Below are 18,239 nucleotides of genomic sequence, written 5' to 3'. Positions count from 1 at the left end.
TACATGAATTTTTCCTTAACACGTGTAATCATAAATAACACTAAGCGCGCTTTTTACCGTCTACGGTCAATAACACGGAGAGTAAGGTGGTGTTTGGTTCTTTAGTCCTAAAACTTTTTCTGGTCCCAACTAAAAAGTCCCTAGTCCTTAAAAAGTTCCTCCCTGTTTGTTTTCAGAGACTAAAAAGTCTCTAGTCCCTTCCTAGAGGTTATTAAATGACCATGTTGCCCCTAGTATATAGAAAAATAACAATCAAACAACACCATGTGATGGCGGGCCAATGGGTGCATGGAGGGACATTGTTGGAAAAGTCCCAAAAAGTCTCAAAAAGACTCTACGTCAGAGTCTTCTTCATTTAGTCCCAAATGCCTAGTTTAGTCCCTAAAAAGTCTCTCCCGTTTGGTAAAAAAGTCTCTAAGAGGGACTTTTTTTAGTCCCTACACAAAAAAGTCCCTGGAAAAAACACCCCCTAAAATTCATCAATAGTCACTAAGCTCGTTCGTCGCGTGCAAAAAAGTCACTGAATTCAGAAACTGTAATGTTCGGGTTGACAAACTTGTTCCGCGTGCGCACATACGGTCACCGCGCCCGTCTTCATACGTATTTTGCTTGCGTGGCGCTGTCTCACTCGCTGTACGTTGCCACCTCATCGTTCGAGGGACTGCAGCAGCGAAATGTCGCAACTGGAGGGCCATATCACAAAAATTCTGCCACGTTCGTACTGCAGTTTGCAGAAAGACCCCTCGAGCCCACCTCGACACCGTCGACCCGCTTCAAAACCAGTCGATTCAGGGAAAGAGAAGAGAAAGGAGGAAAGGAAAAGGAGGAGGCAACGCTGATCGCCTAGGGTTTTCAATCTGACGCACGGCGACGGCGGCGACGCCTACACGTGTGAGTTCACCGTCGATTCGAAGCATGGCACCGCGGCTGCGACCTGATGGAGAGCCACCCCCCGTCTACGGTGAGTGATCGCCACCCCTGCCGCTCCTCGTGTTCATGTTCATATGTCCCTGTTCCTCGTGTTCATGTCCCTGTTGCTCCTTGTTTTGGATGTGATGCATTGCTTGGTCCGGTACAGAAAGTATGGTTTTGAGGGGGGTTAAGCCTGGCTCTGTTCTTTTCCCTGATAGCTATGAAAGTATGGTTTTTTAGGGGGGTTAAGACTGACTCTGTTTTAGGCCTTTTTCCTACGGTTTGAAGGTAACAGTTGGCACATGTTAGTGATGCAAAAATTAAGCCCGGCTATGTTTCTCTGTTGGGAACTGAATAACACATGTTAGCGTTAACTGAACTTGTCTACAGTAAAATGTTTACTAACTGAATCTATATGCTAACTGAATCTATATGAACTGAATTTTTTAGCCAAGTGGTAAACTGAATTAGTGAGCTATTTGAATTAACTAAACTGAATGTATGAGCTAACTGAATTTGTGAGCTATTTGAATTAACTAAACTGAATGTATATGCTACCTGACTGTATGTGCTAACTGAATTTATTTGCTATACATATAGGTGCTGATCTAGAGGATATGTTTACTGTGGCTGTAAATTATGGTGGGTTTTTCATTGGAGAAGGCACAAACAGGTCTTATATCAATGGACAAATGGCATGGTTTGATTACTGTGATAGAGGGTATTGGTGGTTGAGCAGTATCCAAGACATGCTGTGGAAATTATCCTTTGATATTTCTGGGTCTGCAAGGGTCTTCTGGTGTCTGCCTGGATTTGAGATGATGCCCAATGGCTTGGTAGAAATCAGGTCATGTGAAGACACAGAAAACATGTCATGTGCAGTAGCACTTGGGAACAAGTTACTGTGCTTCTATGTTGCTACTGACAATAGCATTGAGCAGAGCCAGGAAACAGGTCAGGTTCATGATGATGTAGTTAGGTTCCCTAAAGCTGAGCTACCACCTCTCATTAGTCCAATGAAGTCAGAGTTACACAACTCAAACAATATTGCAAATAGGGCTAAAAGTCAGAAAAGGAGGTCACCATTAGATGAAGATTATGACACAGATTCAGAGTCAGATGATGAGGACTATGTTCCAGAGCTTGTGGATAGTGACTACCACATATCAGAGGATGATGATGATTTGTATGATGATTCAGTTGCAGGCCTACATGATTTGAAAGGGAAGAAAGTTGTAGAGCCCAGTGAGGATTCAGAACAAGAGGACCTACAGTTGCCTGATTCAGATGATGAGGAATTAAGGTTGAAGTTCAAAATATTTGCACCAGAGGACATGTTGAATCCTACTTTCAAAGTAGGGCAAGTGTTTGACTCTGTTAAATTGCTGAGAAGGGCTATCAAAGAGTATAGCTGCAAAAACAGAGTGTCTATACAGATGCCAACAAATGACCAACGGAGACTTGCTGCTAGGTGTGAAGAAGGTTGCCCCTGGTACATGTGGGCTTCTTATGACAATAGAAGCAAGTGCTTCATGATAAAGAGATTAGTTGATGTGCACACTTGTGCAAAGAAGTGGAAAATCAGGGGTTTTAGTTACAGATTCATTGCAGAGAAGTACATTGAGACTGTTAGAGCAGATGAGAATATCAGTTTGATGAATTTAGGAAGGCTAGTGCAGAAGGATTGGTGCATGAAGGTCTCTAGATCAAAGCTTGGCAGAGCAAGGAAGTTAGCTCAGAACTTAATATATGGAGATGAAGATGCACAATACAACAAGTTGTGGGACTTTGCAAGTGAGCTTAGGAGAGAAAATCCAGGAAGTACTTTCTATCTTGGTGTCAATGAACAAGGTAGGTTTGAGCATTGCTATTTTAGCTTTGATGCAGTCAAAAGGGGCTTCATGGAAGGGTGCAGGCCAGTGATTTGTCTGGATGGATGCCACCTGAAGACCAACAGTGGAGGAATTTTGTTAACTGCTGTTGGAGTTGACCCAAATGACTGCATATTCCCATTTGCATTTGCTGTAGTGGGAATTGAGGACACAGAGAGCTGGAACTGGTTTATGCAAACTCTGAAGAAAGATCTTGGAATACAGGACACATCATTGTGGACTTTTATGTCAGACAAACAGAAGGTAACTTACTGTCCAAGTTTGTAATGTATTTTCTGCATTTTAACTAAGTTATATGCATGTTGAATGAACTTTTCAAATGTTTGACTCTATTTGTAGGGCTTGATCAATGTTGTACAAAAGTTTTTCCCTTACTCAGAGCATAGATTCTGTGTGAGACATCTATGGCAGAACTTCAACAAAGAATTCAGAGGAGAAGTTCTAAAAAATCAATTATGGAAAATTGCAAGATGCACAACAACTGATAGGTTTGATGAGGCAATGGAGGAGATGAAGATCATAAACATTGATGCATACAGTTGGCTGGAAGAATTACCCCCTAACCAGTGGGTGAAAGCTTTTCAGAGAGACTGGCCCAAATGTGACCTCCTGCTCAACAATATTTCTGAGGTTTTCAATAAGTAAGTCAAGTAAACCTTGATCTCTAGTTTATCAACATTGCTCTGTAGCTCACAAACCTTTTTACTTAAATTCCAAATTCCAACACATGATCATGCCATTATGTAGGTATATTCTTGAGGCAAGGGAACTTCCCATTCTAGCAATGATTAAGAGAATTTTCAACCAGCTCACAACAAGGATGTGCAACAAAAGAGATGAAGCACTATTGTTTACAGGACCCATATGTCCCAAAATTCAAAAGAAACTGGACAAGTACATTGAATTGTCCAACAATTGTTATCCATTAGAAGCAGGAGATGGTGTTTATTCTGTTGCTAGCATGGGTAGGGATTACATTGTGGAGTTGCAGAACTTGGCATGCAGCTGTCAAAGGTGGAATTTGACTGGTATTCCATGCCATCATGCAGTTGCATGTATGAGAGAAGCAAGACTTAATCCAGTGGATTTTGTTAATTCTTGCTACTCAGTTGAGAGCTACAATAGGGCTTATGCTCACTTCTTGATGCCACTTAGAGACATGACAGAGTGGAACCACATTGTCCAGTGCCCTAACATTGATCCTCCAAAGTATGAAAAGAAAGTTGGGAGGAAAAAGAAGAATAGAAGGAAACAACCTGAAGAAAAACCAAGCAAGAAGGGAGGGGTGAAGCTGTCAAGGCATGGGGTCATTATTCATTGCAGCCATTGTGGTCTTGCAGGCCACAACAAAGGTGGATGCAGTTCTTACAAAGCTGGCATGCCACCAAAAAAGCAACCCAAGAAGAGGGGCAGAACAGTGGTAGCTGAGTCAGATGAGGAGACTGAGCCTGTGATTACCCAGGTAACTTCAGTGTGTCCATTACATACAATTATGTTGCTTTTTTATGTGCACTAACTGGAAAGATGTTCAGGATCATACAATTCATGGTGATCAGGAGTATATGCTGCTAGGACAACATGAGAGAGCCACATATGCAAACTTGGAGGAGACCATGTTGAAAGAGATGATGGACAATGTAAGTTTAGAATGTGAAACCAGGCCATATATTGTGCATGATCATACAATGTTGTTAGAGTATTCTTTGTTGTTGTGTTCTTACATGATGCCATGGCTTAACTTTTTGCAGCTTCCACCTCCTACTCAACCAAGAACTCACCCAGGGCCATTACCAGATTCCACTTTCATTGCTACTGCAAGAGAAGCTGTTGCCTCTGGTCCATCTGTGGGAACCAGTATTGCCCAAAAAGCAGAACAAATGAAAAAAGAGAAATTGAGGCAATTTGAAGAGAAGAAAGAAGCAGAAGTCCTGAGGAAGCTACAAGAAGCAGACAAGAAAGCACAAGAGAAGAAGGCTATAGCTGCGGAGAAACTTCAGAGGAAGAAAGAAGCTGCAGAACAAAAGAAGCTTGAAACACAACAGAGAAAGGCACAAGCAGCAGAGGAGAAAAGGAAGGCACAGGAGGATAAGAAGCTAGCTCAAGCAGCAGCAAAGGCAGCTGCTGCAGAAGAAAAGAGAATTGAGCAACAGAAGAAGAAGGAAAATCAAGCAGCAGCAAAGGCAGCTACTGCTGACAGGAGAAGTACTAGAGTTGGTTCAAGCTGGACAGGTTACTACCCAGGAACCAGAACATCCATGTTTGACGTATTCAAGGATTGAACCTTGCAATGCATTAGTTGATGGTGTTACTGTGATTGGCTACTCCATCAGAGAGTTTATTTTGGTGCTTGTAAAGCAATAGTTGATGGTGTTATATCATATGGTACTCTTGTTTCTCCTTTTATGCTTCTCAAAGATTCTATGGTACTTGTAGTGCACTGTTAATTATGAGAGTACTGTGGTTATGCTGTTGGAGTACATATCTTGTCCACTTTCCACTTTTACCTTCATATATTTGATGCCGATCATAGTGGATGCTGATCATATATAGTGGATGCTGGTCATAGTTGATCCTCTGTCCATCTTCATTTAATTTATGTTTACAATGTTTTGGAGGTTTGTCGACAAGGCCTCGACAATAGCCTAGGTTGGTAGGGTTGTGAAGGCTTGTCGACAAGGCCTCGAAAATGGCCTGGGTTGGTAGGGTTATGGAGGTTTGTCGACAAGGCCTCAACAATAGCCTAAGTTGGTAGGATTATGGAGGTTTGTCGACAAGGCCTCGACAATAGCCTAAGTTGGTAGGGTTGTCAAGGGTTGTCGACAAGGCCTCAACAATGGCCTAGGTTGGTAGGGTTATGGAGGGTTGTCGACAAGGTCTCGACAATGGCCAAAGTTGGTAGGGTTGTCAAGGCTTGTCGACAAGGCCTCGACAATGGCCTAGGTTGGTACTCATGAACATTACATTGCCACATATTGAAATCAAGTCAGGATTACAGAAGGTACTAACTTTGCAATCTCAAAATGCAACTACTCCTACAACAACCATCACAAGCAGTAGCACAATAACACATTTCAACAGCTTAACTACTTCAATCCCTAAATTCAACAGTGCCATCATCAACATCATCATTTCACCCTTCTCCATCTCCTTCCCTGTGTCCTTCTCCTTCTTCTTCTTCTTCTTCTCCTTCTTCTCCTTCTCCTCCTCCTCCTCCTCCTCCTGCTTCTTCTCCTTCAACATGGTGGCCTCCTCCTCCTCCTCCTTCTTCTTCTTCAACATGGTGGCCTCCTCCTCCTTCTTCTTCTTCAACATGGTAGCCTCCATCTCCTGTACAGCTACATCTTCATGTCCACTATCATTCAGATGACCATGCTCAATGAGATATGCCTTATAATTCTGCTCCCAGTGCCAAAAATCGCATGTAACCTGCACAAGACATGAGTGATGTAAGACACACACACACACACACACACACAGATGCTACTGCGAGGTCAATGATGATACCTTGTGCAGTCTGAGCAATCGATTAAAGGGAGACGCCTCCCGAAGTTGGCGGCGGACGAGCTACCAAGGCCTGCCATGGCGAAGAGGGTGAACAATCGAAGGAAAAGAGAGGAGGAAACAGAGGAGGAAGCGACGAGATGAAGAACAGAGAAATTGGGGATTTAGGGTTAGGGATGCGGCGGAAATTTGGGAAATTGGCCCGCCGTGGCATTTTGCATAAAGCACCCTCCAGTCGTGACATTTCGCTACTGCAGTCCCTCAAACGATGAGGTGGCAACGTACAGCGAGTGAGACAGCGCCATGCAAGCAAAATACGTATGAAAACGGGCGCGGTGACCGTATGTGCGCACGCGGAACAAGTTTGTCAACCCGAACATTACAGTTTCTGAATTCAGTGACTTTTTTGCACGCGACGAACGAGCTTAGTGACTGTTGATGAATTTTACTCTAACACGGATGAGAACCTCATCTAGTAAGGGAAACATCAACAAACAACTTTAAAAAGAAAAATGTATCTCCTCGGTGCAGCAGAATGGCAAGTTAAATAGTAGCTTGAAGAGTATGTGGTCTGCGTTGATCATTTTGTGTTCCCGTATTATTTCATTTCACCGTGTTACACCAGCATAACGGAAATGATGCTACAGTTGTACTTAACTGAGGCCGGTGCAGACGAGGTAGAGTGGTGTGTGTGAATCAATAAACCTTCTCTCTGGACCCATATATTCACTATATCTTCGAGAGAGCCATGACATTGAAGTTGAGTGACTCAGAATACTCCACAATCCTCGTTTTTATGACTCTTGCAGCATCCTGCAATTGCATACAGCCAAGGAATAATAGGGTTCAGAAAATCACAAGTTTTTATATTTGTCACTGAATCTTCCTTCATAAGAGGTGATATAGCGGACCAGATTTTTCCAATCGAGTGCGCGTATTTACTACTCCCCTGTAAACTAATGTAAGACCTTTTAGGTCACTACTTTAATGATCTAAAAGGTCTTATATTAGCTTACAGAGGGAGCAAAAAATTAGGCTCGGCTTTATCTTTTGCAGATTTTGTGTTGGGCTGGACTGCTTCCATTTTTTTCTTTTGCAAAATGGTTGTGCGGTCGTGAGACCGCCCTGACTACTTAATGGGCCTGCGCACGAAAGCGGCTAAGCAGCTACTGATATCTTACTATGAAAATACGAATTGACTAAGCATTACGACATAATTTAGTGAAATGAAGAGCTACTAAGTAATACCGTCACAACCAAAACCCTTATGTTGGAAGTTATAAAAAGGCAACACTATCTTCCATACGCTGTTTACAGAATGAGAGATGCGGACAGCTGAACAATTTACCTGCAACAAGCTATCAGGAGAGGCGTGGCCATGATGTATCGGCTGCGGCTTTCCTCCATCAAGCTCATAAAGTTCACCTGGATGGAAAAGGGAAGGAAAAACAGAGAGTGAACAACAGATAAAGGGATGGTGACTTGTAACAAAATTCAATTATGATACTCTGGTAACGGATGGATATTTGTACAATGCATACCATCAACACACGTAAAACAAACGTAATGTTCAATTACCCCATCCTTGGCCTGCACAATAAAATATAGATATCTCAGAATGCAACCATTGATTAATTCATATTTAAACTGAGGATATATTACATAAACATATCTTCCATGAAAGTATTCAAATTATTGTGGTTGACAATTCTGTAATAACATGCTCCTTGTGGAAGTTGTGAACTAATGAACAATGTTCAATACCCATTCACAAATGAAATGACACATGAGCAACAACATTCACCCCAAGCTATTCAAACTGACAAACAAGAAACAACATGAAGGCAGAGAAGCAGGTAAACTGGCTAACAGTCAGGTCTCAAAATTCCGACAGGATCCAGTCACCGTGACCAGTTCCCAGTAAGAGAAGTTGGTGTTAGCAGATAGTTACTAGAAGCAGCGTGACTCTCATAATATAACACTCCATCGCCAAACAGTACCGTCATATTATTTGATCATCCGGGGCAATTATCAGTATGCTAGACGTAACTAAAGAAATTTTACGGCAGTCCTGACCTCTGTATCACCACCAGCAGCAGCAACAGAATGAGCGTCCTCCATTTCTTGGTCCTCCTCAAGAAAAGCAGCACGCTGATGATATCAAGTACTTTATAATTAGTACAGCGTAGAAGTCAATCCATAATAATAGTCTTTAACAAGAAAAGAAGTATGCATACATGGACTGCTAACCTGGATAGGATCCATATCAGCAGTTTGTTTATAAAATCTATGAAAATAGGACCCATCAACTGCAAAGATAAAACTACTAATCAAATATTGTCACAAGTCAAAAAGAGTGAGCATGAAAGGCAAGATACTCAACATAATATTATTATTCTTTTGAAGTAGTCTTGGTAGTTGGAAGTTGGAACTAGGCAAATTAAACTCATAAGTCTGGATAACTCATATTTATGTGTGACCAAAAGCATGCATTAGTATTGCAATATATAGAAACAAAACAGAGTATGCACATTCAAGTTCTTGGGAGCTAGATATAATTGTGAACTCTGGATTCCGGAAATACATTATTCATGTGATAGCAGGTCAAGTAAATGATTATCCATTATTACCTATTCTGTAAACTGTAGTGATAGATTATAACATTTCTCTACGGAAGGCATAGCAGGGATGAAGGAGTTCTTAAGGATCCTTGGTGAATTATTGGGTGGTCATACACTCATACTGATAGAATTGCATGAAACAGTGACTATGGTTGGACAGCCAAGATGAAATAAAATTTCACACAATAGTGTTTGTCTTGATGCACGTAGGCATAAATATTATGCATATCAATAGGAAGTTAAAACTCAAAACTGCTGTAAATACCTAGCTTGATTTCGGATACAGCATTCCCTATTGCATGAATAATACCAATTGTTCCGCAAGCATTGCCAACAGTCTGTTTTGTAAAATATACTTTCTTGTTGGGCTCCTGCATCATGAATTTTTCTGTATTATAAAGAAATAACCATATAGAAACTTGGGAAGGGGAGCCTTGGCACAGTGGAAAAGCTGTTGCCTTGTGACCATGAGGTCACGGGTTCGAGTCCTGGAAACAGCCTCTTGCAGAAATGTAGGGAAAGGCTGCGTACTATAGACCCAAAGTGGTCGGACCCTTCCCCGGACCCTGCGCAAGCGGGAGCTACGTGCACTGGGCTGCCCTTTAACCATATAGAAACTTGGCATAGGTTCCTTAAAAATCTTTGCAACAAATTTTAATGTGCACCAAGCCACCAACATCTGCTTAAGTCAAGATCATAAACAAATTATATTGTACTGTATCTCTGGCTATTTGGAAGCCATAAACCAATATTTATAGAACCCATGACATTATGAATATAGAAGAAAGAATAGATACCTAAGGGTGTGTTTGGTACATGGCACCAAGTGGAATGGAATGGGTCCGACCCGTGCTTGGGCCTCATTCTTGTGTTTGGTACACTACTAGAACCGGAACCCACTGGTTCCCAAAAAGGGAATATCCAGCCCAGATCCGGAACGCAGTCATTCCTCCAAATCGAAGGAACGACGCGGAACGCTCCCTCGCCCTCTCTCTCGTGCACAAACCGCATCGCCTCTGCCTCTCTGTACTGTGCCGCCGCCTGCTATTCTTCCTCGATCCACGACGCCGGCTGCTCCTCTGCCACGAACCGCGCTGCTGGCTGCCCATCTCCCGCGATCCGCGCTGCCTACTGCTCCTCTCCCTCGTCCCCTCCTCTCTCAACTGTGGCACGGTGGACGAACTGCTGCCTGGCGGCGGACGAGCAGATGCGGCCTGCGGGGCGGCGGGCGGCCTTCTCCAAGCAAGCGGCCATGCGAGTTGTTGGCCGCACGGCGACCAGCAGCAATCTGCGGCTACCAGTTGAGTCAAGCTCCGTCCAGCCACAACTGACCGGATGGATTCTTTGATTTAGCACTCCAGTCCGTCATGTTTGTTGTGAATTTGTTTGTTGCAAGGTAGAGTACCAACAATAGGTCAACTTCATCTCTCTAACGTGTGTCAGACTGTACAGTACATTTTTGGCAATATGTTTTGCTACCTTAACATGTGTTAATATGCAGTAGAAATCTATATGTGAGATGTCACCATTTCATCTCACTAACCAAACATCGAAATGGAACCATTCCATTCTACCTAATTGCCCATACCAAACCTATGTTTTTAAGGCGACGCCTTACCGCCTTAGGGAGGGGGGGCGCTTTGGCGCTAGGCGACGCCTAGGCGGGCGCTTTGGACGCCTAGGCGCCCAAAGCGGTCGATTTTCCAAAGCGGAGGGGGAGCGCTTCGACGCCTAGGCGTCGCCTAGGCGTCGCCTTAGGGACGCTTTAAAAACATAGTACCAAACACAGTGACGGAACCGACCCGTTCTACTGGAATGGAACCATTACATTCCATTCCACTTCGTCCCTGAACCAAACACACCCTAAGAAGCTGCTAACTATCGTGAATGGACACATTCATTATACTGAGTTGATTCACTAGTTGGAATTTGGGGAAACAAGTTTGATATGTCTGAGTGTTCAGCACAAAAATAAGTCAGCAGTAGAAATAAACTAACACAGTGGAACTTCTTGGTTAGCAAGCATGACACCATTCAATCAATTTAACCATTGATGTGCATTTTTTTTAACTTATTAAAAGGAGTATCCAAGGAAATACCCAATGACTAGGGGCGCCATGAAAATGGGTAAAGACCTACTGTTGGAAGTTTAAGCAGTTTAACATTCAATCAGTTTAAGCAGATAGCAGACACATCATGATCAGGTCCTGATGTCCTATGATTAGTTATGCTTTAGTATTATGGCAATATTTCGCCAAAGTTCAATTCTAGGAACACAGTGTTGCACACAGAATTCCTAGAAGCAGGTGAACGAACCAAATTATTTGCCAGGATTTAATGTGAAATCGAGTGATTTTGGTCAGGAAATTGTGCTGAGCATACTGACAGCCAAACTAACAATACAGATCAGTCTCACCTTGGTCTCCACCGTGGAGGTGGCCGAAGCATCGGATTCCTTCTTCCGATCCTGCTCACCAACACGCGGGTGGAAAACAAATCAGCTCCTCCCCACCATCCACCGGTACAAGCAACCCAAACAAAATCCCGCAGCCAATTAGGCGCCAGGACTGGGGAATCACCTGCGGGTAGAGCAGGAGGACGGCGAGGACCGGCTGGGGCACCATGGCGAGCATCTCGTCGTCGAGCCCGTACACGTCGCAGAACCCCACGCCCTCCGGGACCCCCAGCCCCCACATGAACTGCAACAGACCGTGGCGTAAGGGGACTGAGCGGGGAAGAGGAGAGGCCGAGGCGAAGCCCTGCCGGAGGTGGTGAGGAGGCGTGGGTACCTGGTTCATGACGTCGGGGTTGGCCTCCAGGGGAGCCACCGCTTCACCATGGCGGCCGACGTTGCCGGGGGAGGAGATGGTGAGTAGTGGCGGCGGAGGCGGTTTAGCGAGGTCGTGTTTTCTCTTGTGCGGCGGGGTGCTCAATGAACAGAATTTGTGTATCAATTTGTGTATCCGTCTAAACTTCTACTAACATTTCTGCACCCTACAGACTTCGTACTGAAACGACCCTCAAAAAAGAAAAAAGAAAAAGACTCCGTACTGAAACGGGTTCTCGAGCTGAGGAAATTAATACAGGCATACTCAGCTATTCCTTCCTTTGTGATAATTCACTGCATCTAAACTAGCGACTAATCACACGGAATTACATTTAGCTACAATTATATTCCACAAATTCTATTCTACAACCAGTAAGGAAAAAACTGGGTGGAGGGTTAACCAAAACGAGGGGGGCTGGTCAGTCAGAATGCCCGTTTGTCCTAGTGATGGCGTAAAACCCCGAAGACGCCACTCTTCCGAGTGTTTCTGCAATGCAAAATCTGTAGCACGCAAAACATGTTTAGAAACAGAGACCGGCTATTCCATCAGGATACTGAGATCAAACACACCTAGCTAATTTTGGCCAGTTCAGATGCAAGAAATTTGTAACAGCGGTGACTGACACAAACAGCACCGTAGAAATCACAACACCACACTGACCCAACAACACCAACAGTATGCAAACAACAAGCTCTGCCGCTAGGGCGCAAACTCTAAAAGAACTCAAAGTCAAGGTACTTCCCGCCGGACTTGGCGTCCGCGCCGACCACCCTCTTGTTGGTGCTCGCGACCGCCTCCGACACCCCGTACTTCACAGGCAGCTCGGCCTCGACGGGCCTCGGGACCTCGGGCGGCGTGCTGCACCGGATGAGGGCCCAGTTCACGCCCTCGAAGAACGGGTGCTGCTTGATCTCCGTCGCGCCCCTCTTCACGCCAAGGCGCTGCTGTGGTTCCTTGGCCAGGAGCCCCCTGATGAGGTCCCTGCCGGCGTAGCTCGTCGACGGCGACTCGGGGAACTTCAGCTGCTGACCGACCACGTTGAACAGCGTGGCGCGGTTGCCTGACCCCTTGAATGGTGTCTTGCCGTATAGAAGCTCGTGCAAGAAGATACCAAAGGTCCACCAGTCGACCGCACTTCCATGGCCTTCGCCTTTGATGATTTCTGGGGCCAAGTACTCGTGAGTCCCAACGAATGACATGGATCTAGCTGATGTTGGTTCTGCGAGGAGCTCGGGCAGGTTGATGGCACTCTGACCAAGGTCAGACCTTGTCTTTTTGGTCTTTTTCTTGCTCTTCTGACCAAACAATTTGGGCATGAAACAAGCTGGCTGAATACAGGCTGAAGTAGGCTCCATGCAAGTAGGTTGCACACAGAATGAACCACCCGCCCTTCTGGGATCAGAGTCAAAGGCCGATGTCCTGATTAGTGTAGGTGACACTGCACATCTCAGGGAGAGGTCGAAATCTGAAAGCATTATGTGGCCATCATCACGCACCAGAACATTTTCTGGCTTCAGGTCCCTGTAAACGACTCCCAGCATGTGCAGATACTCAATAGCTAGAAGAACTTCTGCAGCATAAAACCTGCTCAAAATCAGAGAGCACAATGTCAGTAATTTTAGTTGCAACTAGCCAACTAGGTATATGTTAAGCTACTGAATACCAAAATTCTGGTATTGAAGGATAAGATGCTAAAGCAAAAGCTAATTGGAGCATGGTTTATAATATCCCAAAATCATTTCAACCATGCTGCCTACATTTCAATCTATAAATTTATGCACCATTTACAAGCACACCTGCAGACTACATTTGAACAATTAACCTTTCTCTGCACACCATCTCATAACAGTCACAAGACCTTATTCAGAAATCCTGCCCAAGTAACTGGGCAACACTATATTAGCTGCTTCCTGAAGCCCCAAAAGATAAGCTTCCTATCAAACTATAGCTATACAGAATTTCTTTCCCTTGTGGAAACCATTTCCAACCCGGAATCCTTGCACAGTTCGGAAATTATGCTTCAGGCTCAACTGTCTAATATTAAAAAGCAGAAATAGTAATAACTCTAAGCTACATTAAATTGATAGCAAATGGAGTGCTAAACTTGACAACAAAAATACTGAATGTGAATACACGCTCATGATTTAATATACCTTGCTGCATACTCGGAGAAATATTTTCCTGGCTGTTTCTGTCGCAGAGTGTGCAAGTCGCCACCCGGACAAAATTCCATGACCAGACACGAGAACCTATCAGTCTCAAAATGTGTATACAGAGTTGGTAGGAATGGATGATCCAGAAGCTGTAGGATCTCCCTCTCAGTTTGAGCCCTGTTCAACTTCTTCCTGCTGGCCAAGGATGCCTTGTCCATTACTTTCATTGCAAAGTAGCACCTAGTCCCACTCAACTCTGAGAGGTATACACTGCCAATGTCACCACAGCCTAGACGCTTGAGCAGTCTAAAGTGGCTCATCCCAAGCACGCCATCGCGAATTCGCACAGCATGAATCGCCTTTCCTCTAGGATCATTCCCCTTATGAGGCTTGCTGGTGCCTCCAGTGATATGGCTCCAGCTGCTATCATCGCTAACACCACTGCTGTCACTTGCTCGGCTCATGCTTGTTTTTGCACTTTCTAAAGAGTCACCTCGAACACTACTCTTTACACTTCCAAAGCTCCTCTCTACAGTAAGCATGGTTCCGCTAGCTATGGCTTCACTTTTGTATGTGTTACTGCGGTTGCTCGCGATGCTCATGGCAGTGACCACCCCCATGCTGTCAATGCTGCTGTGAGGGCTGACATTGCCGCTGGGAGGGAGCGATGCATCCCAGACACAGTCCTTCTCCTCCGAATCCGGAGGCAAGGACACAGTTTCCGTAGCATGTGACGAGCGCGCCGTGGCCAACGACGCCACTGCAGCACCAGACACCTTCCTCTCCTCGGCCAAGCCTTCACCACTGCCTACACACACTGCATTTGCCTTCAGGCCTGTGACACGGAGCGAGAGGTCATCTATGAACGGCCCTTTCGCTGACAGTCCTCGCACGAGAGACACAGGCGGCTCGGGCTTCTCCTCATCAATGGCGACATAGACCGTCTTCATAAGATCCATATCAATTGGCTCCAGGGGGTGACTGGCCCCGGAGAAAGAACTCCGGCCACCCTCATCTGAGGAATCCACGCTCTGGAAGCTCTCCTCCCCATCATCTGGCAGATCCTTCTCATCCTGCTGCTGGGAGGTTTTCCCTTTCCATGACGCCTTTATCGGAATCGGCAGTGGCGGCTCCAGGCTCTGCACCTTCCGAGCGGTCACCACCAGAGGGTCTTCAGGCTCCGCAATCTTATCTACTATCTCCATTCAGCAGACCTTAGCATAACAAGTGCACAAACACCAAGCAAGAGCCGACCAAGACAAGGCAAATCCCAAGCGATTCTCTCCTCAACAAGACACAAGGACGACAGGAGTCCTGCACCGAGATGGCAAATTTCAGCACAGACAGCACTTCACCTGCAACAGTCACACACAGATTGGTTAAGGAGACGAGGAGAACAAAGTTTCTCTCCAGCCCAACACGGGTTCGAAGAATCAAACCTGCTCCTGGGCAATTTATCGGAAACCCAGCGAAAGCAGACCCCGGGAGTAGGAACAGGTCCAATCCTCCACCCTGCAGAACAGAATCACAAACCAATTCACCGGATTAGACGCGTACTTCCGCGAGAATGAGAAAACAACAACCCACCAAATCACGCCTGGTTCTTTCCTCAAACCCCGAGGCACCCACCAAAATCGCAGCAGAATCCCGCCAGCCTATGGACTCAGAATGCACCCACCCCGCGCCGCATTCAGATCTTCGCCGCCGGCGAACGCCGCGACGAGCGACGAAGCGCGGCGGCCGCCGGTTCCCCAGCCGAACCAAACAAGGAAACAAATCGAAGGAAAATAATCAATCACCTCGAACGGGGGAAAGCGGAGATCCCAGAGACGACGGACGCCTCGGCCTCCGGGACGACGCGCCGCGCTCTTGGCCACGGCTCCTCCCCGCCACCACCGCGCACCAGTGCCGCCGCCGCCGCTGCTGCTGCTAGCGCCAGTCCCAGCCAGAGTAACTCCGCACCCAGACGCGCTCTGCACCTCTCTCTCTCTCTCTCTCTCTCTCTCTCTCTCTGCGCTTGTGAGGAGGACTGATGAGGGGAGGCAGAGCGCGACGGAGGGGGGGAAAGCGAAAGGCGTGGGAGTGGTGGGGGCTGGATTTGTTCCCGTTCTGTTTTGAGAAGAAAAAAATAATAAAGCGGAAAGCGGCGAAAAGGTTGCGCGTGGGCTGCTGCTAAGCACCGTTTTCCCGCGGCTAATCACTCTCGCGCTTTATCAGCTTTCCCTAACCACACCACACAGCTTTGCTCGCTCGCTCTGGCCCGTCCCTTTCTTCCTCGTTACCCATCCAACCCCACACCGATGTCCTGCTGCCAAAATGAAAAAAAAAAACTACACTGATGTTTTCTCATCTGTGAGACAAGAGGCAACCTCTCAAGTCTCAACTGTGTCACAATTAACAAAATAATAGTACCCCCCGCAAAAAAAAAATAGTACAATCAGAATGGGTCTGATGGTACTACTTTTTTTGGTAAAAATAGGCAAAGGGAATTTATTGTTGTTGTACTGGAGTACTAGCATCTTCTTCTTGATAGCGGAATTAATGGTTTCTTCTTCAGCAGAGCCGAATTAATTGCTGCGTTGATACGGGTCGGAGCTTTGGGGCGTGCCTGGGCCGACGTGTGGGACCATGGTGTAGCTTCTTTGCGCTACACCGGGACCACCTGTCACCATCACTTGGGGAGTGCGGCCGGAATGAGGACGGACGCATACGTGACTCGTTCAATGATGCCGTTTTGGAGGACCTGTTCACCCGCTCATCACGCTCGTCGGTGTCGAGTAATTTGAGCAACGGCGCCGGCTACTGTAGAAGGTTTTTTACCGTCTCTGCTGATGGGACGAAAAGTTTACGTGTACAGTTAAGAGATATTGTCAACCTTAGGCCAACTCCACTCGCGAGTATTCGTCTGGGTCAAAACAAACAAAAACGGCGAACCAATCTGTGGTTCAATAGTTAAAGAAATTGTGATATCCTCAGCCCATTAGGGTTCAAATTCTGATGCTCGCATTTATTCATGCATTTTTTTCAAGGTTTCCGGCGATGCACATTCAGTGGGAGAAGAAGTTTCCATCGACGACGAGGTGGCTACGGTGACTTCGTAAATTTTAAGATGATATGACGGTTCAGTCTTTCAGAGGTGCTCATAGGGGTAGGGGGTGCGTGTGTGCGTTCATAGGGATGAGCGTATGCGCGTGTATATGAGCGCTTGCATCTGTACTGTGTTCAAAACAAACTGAAAACGTGACCCAACGCGCCGACGCAAACGAATGGGCGTCAGCACGGACACATGTGACGCTCTCTCTTGTTCTCCCCCAGCCCGCACGTCGGTGGCACATCAGCCATTCACCCTCCCTCCACACCCGACCTCATCCGATCGTGCTGCCCTCACCATCGCTGCCCACTTTTTCCGAGGACACCGCCCGCATCCACCCACTCCCCCACCTCCACGCCACATCGGAGGCCCACTCTTGTCGACATTGGTGGCCCTTTCTCGCCACCGCCGTCGTAGCACGAGAAGGCATGGTCTAGCAGCGCTTCCACAACTGTCGGCCTCGCGCTCCACTTTGATAGGCCTGCTACCTATATGGGGAGGGCATAAGGCTCTTCAGCGGCCGCTACCCCACCACACTCAGAAAGGTGTTTGACGTTTTGCCCGCAAGGTACCATGGATAGTGAGGATGAGTTCCTTTTCAATAACTTCATGTGTTCACCTGACAATTCATCGTCCGACGATGAGGATTTTGTGGTTGTGACTATAGTCGTCAACGAACACATTGGTAGGCAGCGGACGAGCTTTAGGGGATCAATCTCGGGCCATGCTCCGGCGTTGAATTACAACAGAGCGGCGGCCATTGCCTACTCTTCGTCGGTTTACAATAAAGCAAACCGAAGTGTTGTGAAGCTCCCCCATAAAACTGGCTCTAGAAGTTACATTGCAACTTATCACAGTTTGATAAGCACCCCAGCTTCATACATGCAAATTATCGCATTTTTATAAGTAAATGGCCTGCGGCAATAACGTTCATCATATTCTGTTTGATGTACTAGTGTAATGAGCAAAACGAAAAACCTACACCTATTGAATTTTTTAACCAACCCACATCAGAAAGAAGGATGGGGTGATGAGTGAGACTACGGCAAAAGCAATCGTAAGCGTTCTGGAATTTGTTGATTTCACATGTAATGTTCCACCCAAAATATTATGTTTGTAAGACCGTACCAACAACGCTTCAACCATATTGCAGAAGGAAATGAAGGACAAGCAACACGCAACTCCAGCAGTAGGTGAAGAGCCAAAAACAGATGTGCGGATTGTGCAGAGGTTCTCAAGGG

General features: G+C 46.0%; 3 protein-coding genes across 4 annotated transcripts; 1 reads left to right on the top strand and 2 right to left on the bottom strand.

The window, feature by feature from the left end:
- The first annotated feature begins 2,246 nt into the window (after positions 1-2,246).
- LOC147986270 (uncharacterized) lies at positions 2,247-5,083 on the top strand. Its single transcript, XM_087541940.1, has 5 exons — positions 2,247-3,047; positions 3,144-3,346; positions 3,552-4,266; positions 4,361-4,441; positions 4,553-5,083. The coding sequence occupies exons 1-5, from the start codon at positions 2,247-2,249 to the stop codon at positions 5,081-5,083; spliced, it is 2,331 nt and encodes a 776-aa protein (XP_087398066.1).
- Positions 5,084-6,782: 1,699 nt separating this feature from the next.
- On the bottom strand, positions 6,783-12,110 carry LOC125539257 (ubiquitin carboxyl-terminal hydrolase 3-like). Its single transcript, XM_087544613.1, has 9 exons — positions 11,716-12,110; positions 11,506-11,625; positions 11,343-11,393; positions 9,192-9,297; positions 8,556-8,614; positions 8,382-8,456; positions 7,847-7,895; positions 7,654-7,730; positions 6,783-7,118 (listed from the first exon to the last, which is right to left on the bottom strand). Exons 1-9 carry the CDS (start codon positions 11,722-11,724, stop codon positions 7,035-7,037), a joined length of 630 nt encoding a protein of 209 aa, XP_087400739.1. The 5' UTR covers positions 11,725-12,110; the 3' UTR covers positions 6,783-7,034.
- A 147-nt stretch (positions 12,111-12,257) lies between these two features.
- LOC125539255 (Protein kinase superfamily protein) lies at positions 12,258-15,991 on the bottom strand. 2 transcript variants are annotated; one of them, XM_048702668.2, is made up of 4 exons: positions 15,537-15,991; positions 15,347-15,419; positions 13,908-15,262; positions 12,258-13,338 (listed from the first exon to the last, which is right to left on the bottom strand). In XM_048702668.2, the coding sequence occupies exons 3-4, from the start codon at positions 15,110-15,112 to the stop codon at positions 12,468-12,470; spliced, it is 2,076 nt and encodes a 691-aa protein (XP_048558625.1). In that variant the 5' UTR covers positions 15,113-15,262; positions 15,347-15,419; positions 15,537-15,991; the 3' UTR covers positions 12,258-12,467. The 2 variants fall into 2 exon arrangements, with proteins under 2 accessions (XP_048558625.1, XP_048558624.1); XM_048702667.2 differs by having other exon boundaries at positions 15,707-15,991.
- Between the last annotated feature and the right edge of the window lie 2,248 nt (positions 15,992-18,239).

Source organism: Triticum urartu, chromosome 2A (assembly GCF_056163025.1).
Source record: "Triticum urartu cultivar PI428250 chromosome 2A, HENAU_Tu73, whole genome shotgun sequence".
Lineage (NCBI taxonomy): Eukaryota > Viridiplantae > Streptophyta > Magnoliopsida > Poales > Poaceae > Triticum > Triticum urartu.
The sequence above is the reverse complement of the archived record's forward strand: the minus strand, read 5'-3'. Positions and strand labels throughout refer to the sequence as shown.